The 20777-nt window shown below is 38.5% G+C and overlaps 1 protein-coding gene across 4 annotated transcripts in view; it reads right to left on the bottom strand.

Annotated features, from left to right (window-relative positions):
- CPED1 (cadherin like and PC-esterase domain containing 1) overlaps positions 1–20777 on the bottom strand; it is a 141399-nt gene that overhangs the window by 88280 nt on the left and 32342 nt on the right. For all 4 annotated transcript variants that reach the window (XR_005258830.1, XM_038153053.1, XM_038153052.1 and 1 more), the window contains exons 4-7: positions 16512–16618; positions 14540–14615; positions 2789–2945; positions 1143–1308 (exon numbers count right to left, since the gene is read on the bottom strand). Coding sequence is in view for 3 of the 4 variants with exons in the window: in XM_038153053.1 (XP_038008981.1) it covers positions 1143–1308; positions 2789–2945; positions 14540–14615; positions 16512–16618 (506 nt within the window). In the remaining variant the exon portion in view is untranslated. The remainder of the gene's footprint in view (positions 1–1142; positions 1309–2788; positions 2946–14539; positions 14616–16511; positions 16619–20777) is intronic.

Genomic DNA, 20777 nt, shown 5'->3' on the forward strand with positions numbered 1-20777 from the left:
CTCTATGGGCTTCCAGAGCTTAAGTGGAGGTGGGGGAGAGAAGTAGATTAGCTCACCTAATTTTGGCAATCCAGAGTTTGGCAGGTTCTCTAAGAATGTCATAACCCATAGAAGGAAGCAAACATTTTCACCAGGAAACTCATTCCAAAACTGGTGTCTAAATTAAGTGGGATGATTTGCTCTCTAGAGGTGTCTGTTTCTCCAGTGACTAGAATTAGATAATGAGCTTAAACTAGGCACTCCACTTGGCAAGAGCTAAAATTGTAGAGCGTACCAAATGGCTGATATCATCAACAGTCCTGACAGTGATACCACAGTGATATCAGACTGTTCCAAAGCCTGCTCCTACCCCAAAAAGGCTACATGGGCAAAGCACACCCATCTTTTAACAGCTGCTGCAGGAGCTGATGTATGCAACCTCAAGAAATCACTGCCACATTGTAACCTTAATTCTTCAAAAGGGAAGAAGCAGCAGTACAACTCTAGCTTCTCCATAAAGAGCTGATGTGTTACACGTACAGTCCCCTGCTAGAAGAAGAAAGGAACAGGAAGGCATATTTGCTGAGCAGGCAAGATGTGGAGTGAGAGAGGTATCTTCATGCACTTGGAGATGCCCAGAATTAATCTAAGGCACATATGAAACATCCTTCATAAAACTGAGACCATGAAGGAACCACCCTATCTGTGGTATACCTCCTTCCCCTTATTTAGAATGCCCTGACCCTCCTCTAGTCTGTTTTACTGCACCTAAAAAAGAAATTTATACAAACTGGTTTAAATATTTACTTTCCCTTTTCACAACATTGTCAATATCCCAGCAAAAGTTGCTACTGCATGGCGGCACCCATGCTGCTGTGCTTTAAAGAAAACTCTGACCTTGCAACTGCTGTCAAATGTGACCAATAAAAATGGGCTTGAACACCTGCAAATCCCAGGCCCCCAGTGCACAGGGCAATGCTTTCCTGCTTCATGAAGCAAACCCCTCTTGTTCTGAGAAATGAAAACTGTACATTAGAAGAATATTCACTGTAGGCTGTGGGCTGCTAATAAAGAAGGAGTAAAAGAGAAGAAAGATATTTTCTAGTTTTCTGTCTATGTACTTTGCCTGAAAGATGAAAATCTGAGAAAATTAAATGTTTTACCTTTATGGTAAAATGCTTCTTCTTGGGTGGATGCCAGACAGTGGTGGTTGAATGAATGAATGCTCGCAGAGGTGTTAAGGATGTTACAAGCACATATGCTTTGATGATTACAGAAAAGTCTTGAGCTTTAAGTACATCCTTGTGGTCTGATGTTGACACTTGATTCCTGGAAAGTAATAAAAATATGTAGCATTAATACAGTTCTTTTGCAAATGAGCTATAATAAAATAGCGAAATAGTGAAATTAGTGGAAATAGGAAATTAGCCTTTTTTCCCCCAAGCTAAGCAATAAAGTAGGTTAAATCAAGTAGGCTGGAACAAAGCTTCACATCAAGTAATTTTACTGATTTCAGCATTTTTAACTCTTAGTTTCCAAACACAGGAAGCAGCTGTACTTGAAGGGAGTGATGTTTGAGAGTACATATAGGTAACTGCATTGTGGGAATAATTAAGTGTTACAAATCCAGGCTATTCAGAGTGAATGATTAAATCAAGATTGAATTAAACATCAAAGAAATCCAATCATGTTAAATAACAGAAATGCATAGTCAAGGTACCCTATTTAATGTTGATTTGTGGTGAATTCAGAAGAAAATCCCCACCCAACCCTATAGAAAGACTGCACTATTGTTAGCAATTTCTTCTGTAATTAAGGGACAGAAACATGTGGTGCTGTATACTTCCCCTAATGAAAGCCATGTACAATCATTCCAAATATTATACCTAGAAATAACCTATGAAAAATCACTTAAACCTAAGAATTCTGCAAGCAACTTTGTTTAAGCAGTGACACAGCTCTATAAAAACTGGCCTACAGCTTCCACGGTATACACAAAGAGAGCCAGCCATAGAAACAGAACAAAAAAGAAGCAAATGCAAGAAAAAACCTGTTATTTAAAAGCTTGTTACTTGGGGAAATCTGAGCTATACTTGTGCATATTCACAATGGCGCTATTAATCTGTCTGTTAAAATCTCTGAGCATCAATTTACCTCACGGAAAATTCAATAGGAAGATGACTATATAAATTATGGGTCTCTAAGACTGATTACTGGTAAAAGACAAAGGGCTCTTCTTCCATTTCTGTGTAATCTTTGGCAATATGTGGCCTTTTCAGACCTCAATTTTGCTATCTGTTAAGTAAGTCTAATAACATCTATCTAAAAGAGAAATTTTTTTCCCCTCTGCAGAGTAGTAGGTCCTCAGAACATAAAATTTGTGAAACAGTGGGATGTAGGAAAGAACACTTGATAACAGACAAATTATCAAGTACTTCTTGGTTCTTCACCTTAGGGGGGGGAATCTCTGTGCAAAGGACTACATATGTGTGTCTGTGGTAGGGGCAAAGCAGGGATAGGAGCAGGAAACAGCTCAGCCACCATGAGACCTAAAGGTTCAGGGATGTCTCTGGGTCTGTATTTATTTGTCAAGGTGCTTCATTGCCTCAAAGACTAAGCCATTTATACCCAAAACATGTGCAAACTTGACTAATACAGAAAGAAACATTCTGCAAGTATGAGATGCAATACATCCAAGTGCTTCATCTGCTGTGGTCTCCTCTTTTGCTGCATTCTGTGTCCTTGACTCCCAAATAACTGCATGCTGAAGCACTGGCGGTTTCATGAGAGTGGGTCATCATTAACTTACAGCTTTGTGCTCATGCTCTGCTTCCACCAGGGCTGCAGATGGGAGGCACGTGCCTGCTCAGTGATTGCACTTCCCTGGGACGCATTTCGTGCCGTGCTGGCCCTTGACAGTCCAGGCTGGCCAGAACAGTCTGGGGTCACAAGTGGGAGCTGCAGGTCTGAAAAAGTACCAAGGGGATGAGAAAGGAAGTCAGCAGAACATTGAAAGCAGGGGGTGGACTCCTGCTGCTAAGGATTAAATGTATAAAACACAACAGAGCAAAGCTACCAACATCAAATGAAAATGTAAAATAACAAATGCTGAGACAATAAACATTTTTGGATCTGCTTCACCCCAACCATGCACCCCCTCCCAGCTGCAAGCTGCAGGCTGAAAGGCTTAGCTGCCACTCCCACTTCAGAGGTGAGTGCAGCAATACTGCATACGAAAAAGCATCCCCTTTTTCCTTCTTAAAAAAACCTGAAATCCTTGATTTCTAAATATAGAATACCAAAACTTACTTCCTCATGGAGCACTAATTACAACTAAAGGGGATAAGAAATTTCCTTGAATAAGGACCAAGGGACTTTGCTACTGTAATAACATAGCTCAATAAATAAGCTCATATCCTTGTTTCTCTGTTCACCACTAAGGCTACAATTTGCAGGTACTGAAACCTATGGGAGTCTTAGTTCTGCCACCGAGCACAGTGGGAGCAGCACTGATGTACCACAGTTCTCAAGTTTATTGAGGCATGTGACTATTAATAGTAATCAAAATATTGTGATGTGAGATCAGTCAAGGGGTGGCAGGTATTTTCTGCTTTTACTGTGCTTGATAAAAGGCACAAAGCCCTTATGTTGTGTCATTATTTCATGTAGAGTAGTATTCATTAATTCTAACACACCTCACATTTCAAGTTCTTAAGTAATGGTCAGGAAAAATCAAGCTGTTCAAATTATTCCCAAACCTTATTGCTTTTCTTTTTATTGACATACTGCATTGTGCTATGGTTTGAATTTATTTGTAGAGCTTCTTTTCTAAATCATGCATTCTCAACCTTGGTACATGAAATGAAAAATAAAACTGAAGTTGCATTCCTGGTGATGAGCTGTAAACATACATTTAAAGAAAAAAAACAAACTATTCATCTATTCATTTTCCCAGAGAGCCTATTAAACACATTGTGTTTGTCTGTATTTATTGGCTGTTCATCAGATCAGCTCGGCTCAACCTTCCAGTCTCAACTGGGATCTAGAATTAATCTGGTCCTCTGCCTTACATGCACCATTTAGCAGGATTAAAGGCTCTAATAATCAAAACCAGGCAGTTATTTAATAGAGAATGTCATGCTCAAATTATATTCACACTGACATCTTTCTGTTGTGTATAACTGATTGGAACTTTGCAAGTGACACCTGGTTTTTGATGGTGCAGCAACAAAAGGAGACTGCTCTGCCTACTTGTCTGTAGTGACAACAGGAGGAAGACGGAAAACTCCCATTAAGTAAATTATTTCGCAGACTTGTTTCTGAATATGCATAGGAACCAGAACTGCAGAATCAAGTTGTATTTTCTTCCATGTCTGACTTGATGTAAAGACACAAGGACATTTTACTATTGCAATTTCTACCCTGTAGATAGACAATGGCATTTCACCATGGCAATTAGCAATGGTCCCATGAAACTACTCCTACGCATCACTTTAGCCATTTAAAAGAAAGTAAACATTTTACTGAAAATAAAAACATGGCAGAGAAGGCCTGTACAGGTCATTACTCAAGAGAAATCAATGTGTCTTTTCCTTTTAAAAACACATTTCTAATTGTGTTGTTAAAGCAACAAGTAACAACTCACAAGACAGAGATTGCAAATAATGAGATGACGTTTGTGTACCTGTATTTATCCCTCTTAAATGAGAGTTTTAGCTGTTTCAGGGAAAGAAAAAAGATTACTTTGACATAAATTCATTTGTTACTATACGGTGGACCATTTCCTGGAGCTGAATATACCAAATTAAAACAACTTTTCTCGAATTCTCAAACTACAGGGTAGCAGATCCTTAGTATTGCCCTAAGACATTGCAAAATGCTTCAACTTAAAAAAACAAACAAACAAATAAACCCCAACCATCCCCCTCGCAAAAGAAAAACCAAAAAAACCCCAAACAAACAAAAACAACAACGAAAAACCAAAACAATAAAAAAACACGAACAAAACAAAAAAAATCAACTGCCATGTCTTAAGGAAGAGAAGATTAAACAAATTTTAGGGTGCTGATGATTAGCATGGAAAACTAAAAAAGGGCAATGGTCATAAATTATGCCTCTTTTATAGAGCATCCTGTTTGTATGGTGCCTTACATCCCTTTATTGGTTTTGTGTTGGCATTCCCCTGGGAGACAGCCCATCACACGGGGGCTCTAAGAAAGTGAGACTGTCACTGGGTGCTTACTCCTTTGAGATGACTCAGAGCATGTACACCATCAGGCAGAGTCAAGAGGGAGTGACAGTCCCTCACTTTGGTACATCTACTCCTAGTAATCAATGAACACAATTACCATAATAATAAAGAGACACCAGTGGTGTTGAACTGAGCACACTCAGCTGCATCAGTTCTCATGGCAACTCTTCACCTGCTCCTGCACTCAAAAGCAGGAACAGTGTTTATTAGAGCTGTGTATTTGTTAATCAACTTTATCATCAATGAAAATTAGCCTGCAGTGTCTTTACTGTTTGCAGTAATTGCCATGTTTTTCCATCTTGAAATCACTCTACAAGCTGTTGTTAATTAAGCAGTCCTCTTGAAGTATGTAAACAACATCAACATTTTATAGTGGAAGAGGTGAAGCAGGCTCAGCGGCTGATGTGTCAGGCAGATTGGGAAACCAAGTTAGAAGGAGTCCCAGCATCCTAATACCATATCCAGACTACATCCCCTCTTTCAAAAATCCAAATGTTATTATTTGTAATTTGTAAATCATAATTTTTTGTAGCAGAGTCTAAAGATCAAAGAAAAAAATAAAAGAAGATAATTTTTCTTTTTACAGTGGCTATGCAGTAATGGAAATGTTACACAAAGTGCTGTTTTTCCTGAGAGGCAACTGCAGGCTTTGCCACAAGTACTTGTTGCTGCTGCCATTTCTGATGCTCCAGTGCAAAACAAGGACCACCTGCTTTCACTTTTTAAAAAACAGAACTTAATTTCCTTGAAACTCTGGCTTGAAGAAGGTTTCTGATGCTGACATCTCTGGAATGGTACCATTGAAAATACCAACAACACCACTACTTTACCTCTTCTTAGGGTGTTCACCATGAGGCCATGCTGATGAGTAAGGAGGCCACTACATGGCCTACAATTGGAATTCACACATTAACCACAGCAGCAGGTAAAACACAGACCTGAGACATAAGAACAGCTGCATGGTGTATGCAAAGAGGAGGTATAAAATCCACAAAGCAAGTCAACACCTCTAGATCAAAAAAATGCAGCTCCTCTTTTGTCACGCAAACTGGTGGCAGACACTGTTCTGTCAACTGCAATCTCTCAAAGTACAACAGTCAAACAGATCAGTTGACAGTGACAACTGATACCTAAAGCAGCAGCCTCACTGACATCTAATGAGGCTTTTCAAGTATTTTACACAGCTATGACTTCTTGCTCCTTCTTCCCCCATCTCTGGCTCACAAGTTATTTACTTGTCTTTGTCTCAGAGTTCTGAAGTGTAACAAGAGATTCAACATACACACAATAAAGAATAGTTGATTTAAGAATTACAATGTGTGGCTGAGCAAAACGTTTACCAATAGCTGGAAGTACATTTGGACAAATTAAGAATTACTGGAGCAAAGCCAGGCTGCAGCCACCTGGACTGGTTGTAAATGGAACTCTTAGGTTAACATGAACATCTGGTGATCTGCAAAGGCAAGGAATTCAGCAGGAGAATACTCTACTGGTTGAACTAAGTAATGATTGATTGAAAGAAAAGGAAACAGAAGATGAATGAGCATGTGTCCTCTTCTTTATCTTTCCTTCTATAGTATCCTTTGATGTTACAAGGAAGGTTATGATGTGGATTTTTTAATTAATTTCTTACTTTGTACAAGATCAAATAGACTATATTTTACATACTTCAAACATGGAGCAAGGAATAATTAAGACTACTGTCTGTGAGGAAAAGGTCATTTTGTTTCTCAAGTGCCCATCAACTGTCAGATCTGTTACAAACATTTCAAGAGCAATTGAGTCACCTTGGGAGCCCCCGGTTGTTTAATGAAGCACAAAGCTAGAGATTGAATGAAATGCAACTGAAATGCTGTGCTTTGTTCTGAGCCCAGCACATTGTTGATATCTTCCATAAAATGAAATTATAAACTCAGCACATTTGTACTTGCAAGGTATTCATCTGATTGCTTTTCTTTTTAGCAGGAAAAGCATTGCTTTAGAACCTTAAAGTACACTGATGCCTGAAACTGTACAGCAGCCTTTCCCTCTGCACAGAAGCTTTATGGGCATCTTCCTAGATTTTCATAGTGCTTATCTGTTTCTAGCAGGGCCTGCAATTCTCTGACATGAAAAAAAAAAAAACAAAAACAAAGAAGGCACCTCATGTCATTTGTCAGCAGTTTCTACAGTACAATATCCAGGAACCACTGATAACAGGTCTTCTCTGTCAGCCTTGCAGGTTTGTATTCTGACAGGGCACCCCAGTGAGCTAGAAGAACTCCATACTGCATTCTGTTCTGGGATCATCCATTTTCCTTATTGGTATGGGCTGCTGGAGCACAAACAGCTTATCTGTGATACAAACCAGGCAACTTGTATTGCTACAACCTGCTCCTCTTCTAGAATTTACAGCTGGACAGTTTTCCAGCCTCCATAGGTTGGAAAGGTGTGTTTAACAGCTGAAAAGATTGCTCCACATCAGGAGATGCCTAAAAAGCTTCCACGGATTCTTAGGCAGACTTCTGAGTTCTCCGGGACAAGGAATTTTGATCAAAATAAAGGCTAGTAACCTTTGGCTCAATCAGGTACAGCAACCTGATCTAAGCTGCAGAACTGTGAAAGCAATGAGCATTGAAAATGATTTTTTTTTCCACTTTTTAGTGTTGATTTTGGAGGATGGATGATTTCACTTGAACTACTGCCACTAAATGCCTTGAGACTCGTCACAGAAAGCAGATCTATTCCATTCAATCACCTCCTGTTACCCATTTGATTTTTGGATTAAAAGACTGAAAAAAAGACTAGTAATTTGCTATGGCTTACACATTATGCCCTGAGGTTGCAAAAGAAAGAGAGAGAACCTTTAGCACTCAGTTTTATGATCTATGCATTTAGAAAAGTGTGGCTGTGAAACTCAAAGTAGAGGATGAATATTTAAAGGAAACTACAAACACTAGGGGCAATCCTGGACCCCAGTGAAGTCCTGAAAAAATTTGCATTGAGTTCACTGAAATATGGTTTCTTGCTTGAAACTTAGTATGTGATGGTTTTGATAGGCATTATGAGCTTTATTTGTGATGTCAACATTGATGCAAGTCCAATATCCTGCCTACTGCTGACTCCTGATTCAGCTGCCCTTAAAAGCTTTTCTCATTAAAATATGCAGTGATCCCACCCTCTGTAATATACTTCATCTCTAAGCAACACACTCTGTATATTTAGGATGGAGAAATGTCAAACTATGTGTCATTTCTGAAAGTTTAAACTATGCTAAATAGATTTAGTATTAAAAACAAAACCATTTTATAGTAAAACAGATCTAGAGGTAAATTAATTAATTGTGGGTTGAAATGCACTGAAATTTATTGTAAAGTCTCAGAATTAAAAAGATAAAATTATGACAGTGCTACATTTGTATGATGCTGTTTATTTTTCCCTTTAGAAACATCAGCAGATACAGCTTGTTTAGATTAATCACTTATCATGTTTTTGGCCTCTCTGTTTTGGCAGCTGCACGAGAAACACTATTAACAGTGTTAAGTATAGTGTTTGTTTCTTCATTCCTAAAGCATCCTAAGAGTTAAAGTTAGAGGTGTGGGTTTTTTTCCAGTATTTTTCATAGGGGCTGCTTCTTCTGTGGGCACCCTTCATACTAGAACTTAATTACACAGATAAGCTACAAAACTTTGGAAAAGCAACTCAGTGAAAATGCTGGCTGAGCGTTGCATGATTAGAGTCACAATTCTGTACTAGTGACAAGATGGAATATAGAAGAGTATAGGCCAAGTAATTAATTTAGCTGCTTTACTTCTTTTCAAACTACCAATATTTCCTGTTACATTGCTGCTCTTATGTAGCTGAGATTTGACAGTGCTGTAAAACCAATGAAATTCCTGCCCCACATAGTTTATAATCTAATTAACTGGAAAAAATCAGATGCTGGTTTTATTGGCCACTCTTAAGGCTCTTATTAACTTCAGTAGCAGAAAGGTAATAGGCACAAACCTGATCAAAACTGGTGTGCAAATATTTGTAAGGGCCAAAAGAAATGCCTCAAGTTCCTGTCTCAGAGGTACCGAGTTGTTACAACAGAAAATAAATTTCATCTACAACTTCTCTCTTCCTCAGGTGGCTCCACTGAGTCTTGCTTCCTACCCTCGGGTCATAACCTTCCATGTTGGCTCCAGAGCAACCTGAGGACACTGGGACAGGCAGCAGGAGATGAAAACACAGGGTTAGCACCAGACCATAAACACATCAGAGAGTGGGATATGTCACACAGCTGGGCTATCTTGGCTCTCCCTCCTGTACAATTTCATTAGGTTCATGCCTATCCCAAGACCTTCTGTGTGGTTAATGCTGCTGGCCAGCCCAGCAGGAGATCATGGGAGCACACAAGGCTGGCAGACACTCATAAAGTCTCTGCACTAGGGACACTAATAAACAGAAACACAGAAGGAAGGCATACAACAAAAGTAGTACTTAAAAAAAGGATCAGTGATTTGCACGGATAGAGAAGACAGCTATGCATGGCATGGGCTGGACACTGGAAGTGATGAAATGAGACAAACGCTTACATGGAAAGACAGACTAGTGTGGATTCCTTAGGGAACAGCAAAATTAGGGAGACAATGCTATAATTAGGTTTCGCTACTTCCCCAGGCAAAACCTGTCAAATATAGTATTTGTTGTACATGCATCAGGATGCATTTCTTGTGAATCTGGGCAATTCTGCTCACATTAGTCCTCTCTATCTCTTGGCTGGGTGCAGTTCCAGGAGGCAGCCAGGCCCAGTTCTAAAGCCACATACAGTGGGTTACCAGGTATGAACACCTGAAATCTCTTCGACAGTCATTCTCCAACCTCAGAGAGCTTCCAGGTCTGGGTCATTTGCAGGAAGATTTAATTTCCAGATCACTACAACTACTGCAACTTTTGATGACCTGAGCAGTAAATGCCAGGAGCCTTCCTTGGATCTCCATTAGCAAGATCAGAACCTCCTCAAGGCCCAAACCCCATATAGTGAGCAGACATCAGCATTTGGGTAAAAACTGGGCCAATTGCCCTGCAAAAGCAGAAGTTCAAACAATCCTCTCAGACTGCAGCAACTACTCATCCATGTTGAATTCTAAGATCTCATCACAAATCCACTGCCATAAATCCACATGCCCATCTTCCAGCAACCCTGTCTTCAATGGTAATCCAATTTATCCACACACAGCATGTCTTTTTTAACCTTTTTTCTCTTCTACTCTTCTTCCAGACTGATTTTCCTAACTTTTCTCTCTTCCCAGCTTCTTTCCTAAAAAGTAGTCATTGCTGGTATATGCATTATTTCCCCCCACCCCATAGAGATAGAAGCAATATGAAATGTCAGACTGACAAGAACACTTTCCATTAAAGAGAAAGAGCAAAGAAACAAGCACTGGTCTGGTATTTTGTATAAATCATTTTCTTTCCTATACAACAGGGGTATAAGAATGGGAATGCTGTCTTAAACACAAAGCCTAGCAGTTTAAGAGTTGCACAACAACAAATACAATAACATCAAAAAAACCCAAACCACTTTACCACTGCTTATCAACATCAACACTGTCATAGCCACAGTAAATCCAGTATACCATTTTCTCAGCCTTGCTGCCTGATGTTTCTTTCTATAGCTTACTATGTCTTTAATTAGAGAACATAATTCTTTGTTTTTTCACTTTTACAGGAAATTGCTTGGCTCCTCGAAGACTGACTAAATGACAGTAATAACAAACCAACCAATCCTCTTTAACAGGAATTGCAAAGAAACCCTGTTGACTCAAACACACAAGAGTGAAAGTACATAGCTGCTTTGAAAGGAACAAACTGTTCTGTGGAGGAAATACTGATGAGAACTGTTCTTTCTGTGAATAATTTTTAAATTGAGGATCAAAACCAATCCCGCTAATTTGCAACTCTGCTGTTTTTGGAAAGAGAGATCTGTTGGAGAATGCAAGCAAAAGAAAGTGGAAAGAGCTGGTTTTATCAGAAGAATGGAAGGGGGAATATCTGAAGCCTCACCTCTAGACTAGTTTGCTCTAACTTATGCCTTTTTGTCCACTGAACCTTAAATCAAATTATTTACCCTTCTGATTCTAATTTCACCTTTCATGGATAAGTTCCACTCATTCTAAATTACATGTTAGATATCCAGTGATACTGAATGGGATTAATTCATGGTTTGAAACCGAGGTCTGGTCTATATAGAGATGACCACAGTCTAAATGTCTAAATTCACATTCCTGTCAGTGCACATCAGTGCAGTCTATACTACACTTTATAGACTATATATATATATATATATATATATATATATATATATATATATATATATATACATACTGTATAGTAAGTGTGGAGCAATTCAGCTAATCCTGAATTATGCTGAAAATAAATGGTCTTTTACACTTGCTTACTCTAAATACCAAGTGTAAAATTCAGTATGCACAAACAGACATCTATTGCCATTTAGGATACCACAGGATATCCCTCTGAACCTCTAGCTGCTGGACCAAAAGGAAATGGGTCCTGTGCAAAATCCGCCCATTCTACTGGGCATGCTGGATTCTCCATGGCATCTTAAATGTCATAAGAACTTTGTGTTGAAATAGCTATCTCAGCCCTAAGCCACATGCTGATGTGGATATACACAGATTTAAGAGATAGAACTTTTTATTTTTATTTTAAAATACTTCAGCTAATTTAGGTTCAAAACCTTTCTTATTGAAAACAGAAAAGTGAGGGATGGGCCTTTTTCTGTATGATAGCTCTTCTGTGGAGCACTAGAATAATCCTCCTTTGCTGTGTGGGAAATATTCAGAGCCCTGCTGCAAAGCACATGTATTACCTAGATTTCAATGGGATTTCAACATCAGCCACAAGTCTTTTCTCTTTGCCAGGAAAGCACTAAAAATATAAGTGAGGAATAAGATGCTTAAAAATGGCTCTTCCCTGAAGGCAAGATGTGGCAAAGTGACACTGGTTACATGCCAGGTGCTCACCAAAGTGTCTCAGTTGGACAGGCAAGAGAAACTGTTATGAAATGCTTGTGAGACAGAATAGGGAGAGATCACTCATTAATTACCATCATACACAAAAAATGTGTGGATATTAACTGAATTTATTACCAATCAAATCAGAGTAGGATAGTAAGATATGAAACTATATCTTAAACACTTTCCTTCTATTCCTCCCTTCTTCCCAGGCTCAATTTTACTCCTGAGTCACTGTGGGATTCACATTCTCTAAACCTGAGAGAAGCAGTGAGAGAAGCAGAGGAAAGAAGGATAAAAACAATTTGATCAAAACAATCTCATTTGCTGGGCCTGTGTTGTGCCAAAGTAGAATGCAATATGGAGATTGTTTACCCAAGGTGATGGTGTTTTGTTTCCTTGGCCTATCAGGGCCAAGCCCATGTCCAGACTGTCGGTCAGCAGACAGTCAAAAGATTTTGTTCAGTTGAGTGCTTGTGCAGTTTCAGTTTAGATGTAGTGTAATATAGTATAATAAAGTAATTAATTAGCCTTCTGATATCATGGAGTCCTCCTCATCATTCCTCCCTACCACAGGGGCTGCCTTGATTTACAATAAATCACTAACTCCTTTCTGCAGTGATGCAGAGAGGGGAACGGGAGCAGTGATCAGTTCATCACACATTGCCTCTGCCACTCCTTTCTCCTCAGTGGGAGGACTCCTCACAGTCCAGCATGAGGTCCCTTCCCCAGGAGACAGCTCTCTGTGAACTTCTCCAAGGAGAGTCCTTTCCACAGGTTGCAGTTCTTCATGAACTGTTCCAGTGTGGTTCCCTCCCATGGGGTGCAGTCCATCAGGAACAGACTGCTCCAGCCTGGGCTCCTCTCTCCACAGGTCCTGCCAGGAGGAGCCTTCCCACAGGGTCACAGCTTCCTTCAGGCACCCAGCTCTCCTGGCACTGGGTGCTCCACGGGCTGCAGGTGAATCTCTGCCTGCTCTGCTGCTTGGAGCACCTCCTCCCACCCCTTCTTCACTAATCTCTCCAGCTGCTGTTGTGCAATTGTTTTATTTCCCTTCTAAATATGTTATCCCACAGGTGCTACCACCATTGTTAATGGGCTTGGCCTTGGCCAGCAGCAAATCCATTTTGAAGCTGGCTGGCCTTGGCTCTGCTGGGCTGAAGGGAAGCTTCTGGCAGCTTCTCACAAAAGCCACTCCTGTGGCCCCTCTACCAAAAGCTTGCCACGTAAACCCAGAAAACACTGAATGGCTTGATAAAAGGGTCATATACAAAGTGGCTGGTACTATGTTTAAAGACATCAGTGAAAATGCACATATCTTAAAGAGAAAGCTCTGTGTGTAGTAAGTGCCTCTTTTGTTTGTGGTTTTGTGGTAGTAAAATCATAAAAACACTGCAATTGGCCTTTCTTCAAGTAGCAGAGTGAGCCAATGTTTTTTTGAAGGCAATCTCTTACAATGTGAGCAGGGCCTACCAATTTCTCCAGGCAGTGGTGAGACATAATTGGGTAGGTAGTATCTGCAGATACTACTTCAACACACTTATTTTAAATACATATTTTAAGATAAAAAGAAGTAGCATTTGTAGGTATCGCTCTCTCCACTGACTTAAATGGAAGACTAGAATACTGCTTTCAGAAGATACATACTCGTAAATGGTTAAATGAGATGCAATTAATCCTTTCCTTTTGTGTTAAATTTAGCATATATATATAAAAAGGGGAAAAGAGAAGGAAGTTTAAGTAGACCTAATACAGTGCACAACAGATTTTTTTTTCCAGTTTCTATTCAAACATGGATTTTACCCATGGTAAATTAGAATTCTTTGGAAATATGCCCATAACCTTTAAACTTTTCTGGTCGATGATCTTAATACACAATAAAGGCTTTTTATCAGTAAATTATGTCTGGACGGGAACCAAGCTCTGACTCCTTCTCCTTCTCCATGCCACAACATTTTTGTAAAGCTGAACAAACATATTACACCAAATCCAGGGCACAGAAGTGTAAAAAGCAGCACATTATATTAACACAAAACAGTCCAAAAATAAGACACTTATAGCCAAATTATTTCTGCAATATGCAACAGCTGAAAAATGCAATGTCTTTACCTGGAAAGATATTGTATAATTGTAATCTATATTTAAGTGTGTTTGAAATGGATTATCAGTCTTTTATTTTTTCCCCTCTATGCATTCATGACTAAAAATAAAATAGCATTGTTAAGTTGACAGTCTCATTTCAAAAACTTCCTGTTACAACTATGAAAAGATCATCATCACATAAGCATATTTGAAGAAATCAGATTACCTGAAAAGGCTTTTGCTATCTGGCATAATCCCTCTTTTCTGCAAAGAAAATGCTGGATTTCTGGAAGTAGGTTTACCTGTATGTAAAAAGAGAAGCTTTAATGATTTAATTCAAAAAGTGCTCTTTTTTCTTCAATGGAAAATGCCTTCAATGGGTTTGTGTTTAATTTATCAGTGACACCTCATGTGCAAAATTTCCATCAGTGTCAAGAGGAAATGATGACTTTGCCCTCCCTGCAATGTTGGAATAATGAAGTTAAGGTCTGGTCTCTTCCTCCGTGTTCATAGCAATGCAAAATTTTAGGCCTATATCTCTGCCTCTGGCTGCTGAGTGTTGACCCATTCTCTGTCCTCTTTTCAGTCTCTGCAGCTTCTCTGTTCTGTGCAGTTACCAACCACTGTCTCTCCCTGCTTAGAAATCCCCTATGCCTCTTGAATTGCTGTGCTTGGGATCGGTAGTAAGCTAATGTAGCTACATCACAGGCAGGCTCTGCAGCAAACCACTGTGTTGCACTTTGGTAGGGACATGCCAGCAGCAAGTAATGTCAGTTCAATATTTAAAGTTTTCTGGAGGAATGGGCCATCTGGTTTAAGTCCCTGCTCTGCTGCAGACTTCCTGAGAGAACTTGGACAATTCCTTTGATCACCTTGTGTCTCAGTTATGCATATGTGACACATCTGGACATTGCAGCATGCTGTCAGGATTATTATATTGCACACCATTAGAGGCTCAGATATGGTAATATAGGCAGAATAAGAAAAAAGCAGTTTGCAGAAGCCTGGGGTGCTTTATTATCTGAACATATTCAAAGCACGTATATTTCTAGCAAACTATAACTGCCATAAAAAATTCACTTCGCATACACCTTGATATGGCATCCTGTCCTAGGGAACCCCAGTGTACATGCTCAAAGCTGTGACTTCTGTGGGCATCAGAAGATTTTTTTATCACCAGAGGCACCTTTTAAAAGTAGTTCCATTTCTCTCAGACCCTCAAGCTGGAGTCAATAATTTAGAGTCTTGCCATTATTATTATTATTTTAAGTATTTTTTACTTAAAATATGAGTCAAAGTGTATCTGTAGCTTGGTCACATTTTATCAAAGATTTCAGTTTACATCACTCACATATTTTTATCAACAGGTTAGGTGTTTACATAGAAATTACATATCTAAGTAACCTAAACTGTGCCCACAACATGCTCAAGTGAGAAAAAAAACAAAAAGCAATCCTGAAAATACCAAGATAATTAGTACTACTGATGCTTTAGACCATGAGGAAGAAGGTGGCAGTGCCAGAGCAAAGAACTCCCTTGAAGACCCTGGTCCAGATTACACATTATCAATTGTAGGAGCACTGTCACTGTTTGGAGAAGTGCCTAAATTATGTTTATGGAAGGAGGAATTATGTTTACAAAGGAGGAATTACATTATGTGAAACTTAGTAGTGATATAAGATATGAATCCTAAATTCATCCATCTCTATCTTCTGTCTATACTATCATTCGGAAATACTGCACGCATTTTCTAATTGTTTCTCACCATTTCCAAATTCTCTTTTCCAATAGGGAAAATTGCTTAAATAATTTCCCTTGTAGACACTTTTGAGGCCAGACATGCAGGTTGAGGGTGGCCAAGAATGCAAAAGCTCAAGCTAAAGAAGAGAAAAGGGAAACTTGACACTGAGTTGTAACAATTTTCAGCATTTACACTGAAATACTTGCAACCAAACTAACATACTGTGTTCAAATGAGAAATTGCTTTTGATAACTGGGTGTGATATAAAGAATGAAATGTTGGTACCTGACAAGTATTTCTCAGTAAATAGAAAACATGAAAAAACTTAATTTTTGCTAAACCATGCTGCTGCAGTATAAAATAAACATTTGATACTTCTCTTTTTATGAGTGAGGGCTAAAAATCTGGGCTATCCTCTCCTTACATTCGCACAAAGGATAACATAATAATCTCATACCTTCTGGAAAAGCTTTAGATTCTGCAAATCTTCTGTTTGAAAGCAGCCAGTGCCACCATTTTTTCTGGAAGGTAAGCAGATGAAAAGATCCCAGGGATTCATACCACCTATCCAGAAAGAAAAGAAGCACTTTGAGAAAGAAAACATCATGCAATTCTTATTTGCATAAAAAATACTTAGCTTGATATTTTGAAGAACAGCAAACTGTTGGAGAGCTAATTACATGAGCAGCTACAGGTGGCAGAAGGATAAAGACATATTTGCTACCACAGTTCAAGCTTTGGAATTATATTTAGGTGTTTCACAGTGGGAATTCCCTGTTATATCTGCCTACTGATGTCCAAACCCTGCTGCTTGACCTGTTTAACATCCAGAAATTAAAAAGTTTGGTAACATGAAGCTGCACTAAGTTGTTCTTTTTTTTTTTTTCTGAACTCCTCAACATGCATGCTTATAACACATATCCAGTACATGCAATGTGATCTTCAGAGGTGTTTCTTCAATGGCAAGTAAATTTTAGAGGAGGTATTACTCTTCATGCCATTGCAAACAGCAGGAATTTTGGTGTAGTGTATTCCTAAATATTAGACACCAGACTGCCAGAGCTAGAACTGGTGTACAAGTGGGAATTAGATGGCTAGCTTCCGAGCTAATGTGATGCTTTCTTCCTGGGGCAAAGCTGACCTGAAGGTACAAACAGGCCTTGAACTTGCTCATATCTCAGCACGTGATATGGTGTAAAAATGCCACTGTTGCTTCAAATAACCTTGGTGAGCTTCCTCACATGGTCTTCTGCATACAGCCTTTGTTATCTGGACCAGTTAGAGAGGGTGGCAGCTCACAACAGAATTATTACATCTGTTGAGGGCACCATGAATATGTTCAATAAAGGGTAAATTATTTCATTGACAGGAAGACAATCAGAAATAATGAACTTACAAACAGAAAGGGCAGTCAGAGAAGCAGTACAGCATCCAAGGGTATAGAATCAGGTCACAAAGCTCTCTGCAAAACAGCTATCTCAGGGACTGGTTGGTTCTTTTTCCCAGAGTTGGGAAGATTACATGTATTTTATTCCATTTTGTGCTATCCATCTGTGATACCTTCTTAATTTTATTAGATTACCCCCTTAATTTGGTCCCATGGATGGCCCACAGAGGTATTTATTTTATTTATTTCCTTTCTTTCTTTCTCCAGAATGTATTTTTTTCCTATCCCAATCATGATTACAAATGTCAAGCAAGGTAAAGATTCCACTTAAGGAGATTTAACACTCAATTTATGTTAAGTACAGTAATGAACTGATTGTGTAGAATGGATCCAGGACTATGAAAGTAACTATCACTTTTTATGTTTATAAGCAGTGTGACAAAGCTGAAGAGATCAATTTTCAGTTACACTGCATTTATTACTGTAACAAGTCCTTCAATTTCACATTATGAGAACCACTATTATGGTATAAAAGTAATTAGGGTATATGAAATTTAGGCAAGACAGATTCACTACACATTTCTTTGTGAAAGAAACAACAAAAAAACCCTGCAGGTAGATAAAAATGTCACAGATAGCAAACAAACAAAACATTAAAGAAATGTACAAGCAAATACCTCACTTTAGTGCAAAAGTTTGGCAGTGCTAACAACCTACTAAATGACCTCACCAGCTATGTAATTATCAGATAAGCAAGATGTTATGCCTCTGACTAGTAAACACCTTTGAATAAATCATCATAATTACACATAAATCACAATGCCTAGTTGTGTGCAAATTGAAAGAGAGCTGGAGGGAACTCCATTTCTCAGAAGCAGTTCATTTCCTTCCCTTGTTTATTATGACACATCCTGCCCTGGGAAGAATTTGATCCCTGACTCCAGAGGATATGCTGAACTGGGTATTTGCCTTTAGGATACATCAGAGTGATCAATATGAATGTACCTAAGAGAAGAAAAGGAAAATGTATCCTCAGATCTGGTGTGCTTCTGAGCCAGTGCCCAGGAAGTAAAATAGTTCAGGAGAGCTTGAATGCCTGCCATTACTTGAGTGTTCTATTCGGAGTAATTAAACCTCGAGCCAGTTATTTCAGTACAGAACAATCAGAACTGAAACATGTCTATTTATAGAAGTCAGGAGACTTCCTATTAGAAAAACAGTGTACACCTAGTGCTGTCTCTCACATTCAGGCTGACAGAGCTGTGTGACTCCTACTTAAAAGTACTGATATATTCCTCATAATCTGCACCTGAAAAAACATTATTGGAAAACAAAAACAAAAGAGTCATTGCTTACAACAGCTATTTAGTTCTAGAACAGGCTCCTCTAGGAATCCATTCTGCCTCAAATTTGCCCATGTCACTCCTTCCAGAGCTTAACCTTTTGTGGAAAATGAATATCTATGATCAGGAAACCAACAGTCTGTCTTCCTTCTGCATATTTAATAATAGAACTATATCTCAGGGAAAGAAGTGCTACTGTTACTAGTATTCCATCATCACATGGGCCATGCAAAGAACCAAAGATCCCTTCCACAGAACTTTTTGTTAAAGTAAAGCTATATACATGTGAGCTAAAACATTCTCCAATAAAAGAGAAAGAACAAAAGTGGCATTAATAATAAACACCATCTGCATGGAAGGATTCGTTTCTAGAGATTGTATTAAGAAGCTTTAATAAAGTCAATAATATTCCATTTTCAATGTACACAGTTTTGCTGCTTTCCCGCAGACTTCAAACCAGAAGCAGGCTTTTACAGGACATCTGAGGGGGAAGGTTAAAAAGAATGCTTCATATCTGAAAAATTTAATTACTAGCATTTTGCATGAAGCTTTTCCCACAGAATGAACTTTGTCTCTAGTTATGAAAATCCTGTTTGCTTTATCCAGCAAACCAGTGGAGCTCAGCACACAGGAGTTGTGTGATCAGTTAGATAACATGAAATCACCTCACAGAGATACGCTCTACTCTTTGTATTATTTTGCACTTAGACAAGTGAAAGAGTGGCAACAGGATGAGAATATGCAATTGCATGTTCATCTGCTCTTTGAATATCTTTTCAAATCAATATAGTTTAGTTCAGCCTGTTAATTAAGGCCTTGCATATACAAGGAATGCTCATCTGCAGAATTATATCTAACTAGGCAGGCAAAGTGAGCTTTAGCTGGACACATGCTGGCAGCATGAAGCTTTTATTCACCTGTCTTTACCCAACTCTTAGCCTCTCCTCTCCTGCAGTCTTTGTAGCCCTCATCCAGTCCCATCTCAAAAAGTTATTTGTACCTGCAATGTGTATCTCATGTTTACCTAAGAATATCAACCCAAGTTTCTACCTCAATTAGCAGTAGTTCAGCATAATTTGATTGAAATCTGATGTGATCACCTTTTATTCTGAATGAGTCAAAGAACATGCTATTCAATTCAGAGAGCAATAACCTCCAACTGAAATCTGATGTTATGTAAAAATTCAAATTTTCAACGAGATAGCACTGTTTTCATTGGCTTTGACATTGATTTGCCATTTGTAATAATTAAAATAGCTAATGTGAAAAAATAATTTAAAATATAATAGTCTAGGGAGAAAAGCAAACATGTTTTTAGCAGCAGAGGAAATAGCAAGATAGAATAGACACCAAGAAAAATGTCTAGCTTTTTCTGTATAATCTTCTACAGAGAGTTTTTGTATTCTGATACATTAGACCAAAGTTAACAGAAACCAAATGAGAACTGTAGGATTTAATGGGGTTTCAGATAAACTTCAAGAATTTCTGAAGGTGATTTCTCAAGTAAAGTGATTTTATTCTAGTTTTAGAAATGATGACATTCTCCCCATGAGCTATGGCATTGGAGGCTAAATTTTGCAGGAAAACTGTTAGATGCATATACCTCTGGAATTTTAATCTCTCAGATGTATATTATTTAATTTAATCAAATTACTAAGTTTCATGTCATTACTATAGGCTGAAATTTCATTTTGCAGTATTAAGGTTTCCATCCTGAAATTTGAAATGAAAGAACTTTGAAAATCAAATAAAATTTTCATCTTTCATATTTATCTTCCTGTATTTCATCCATTCTGGGAAATAAAAAGAAAAAAAAAAGCCACTTGGAATTATTTTTATTTTAATCTCAAGTCAATTTGCAGTTTTGCATTTGCTCTCACCACTACCTTGAAATTAATCTGTTTAGGAGCACTAGAGGAAAAGAAGACAACAAGAAACAGCCAGCATTTGTCAAAAGCATATTACATAAAAGTAGTCTGCTTTCTTCTGACAG

This window comes from Motacilla alba, chromosome 1A, assembly GCF_015832195.1.
Source record: "Motacilla alba alba isolate MOTALB_02 chromosome 1A, Motacilla_alba_V1.0_pri, whole genome shotgun sequence".
In the NCBI taxonomy this organism is placed as follows: Eukaryota; Metazoa; Chordata; class Aves; order Passeriformes; family Motacillidae; genus Motacilla; species Motacilla alba.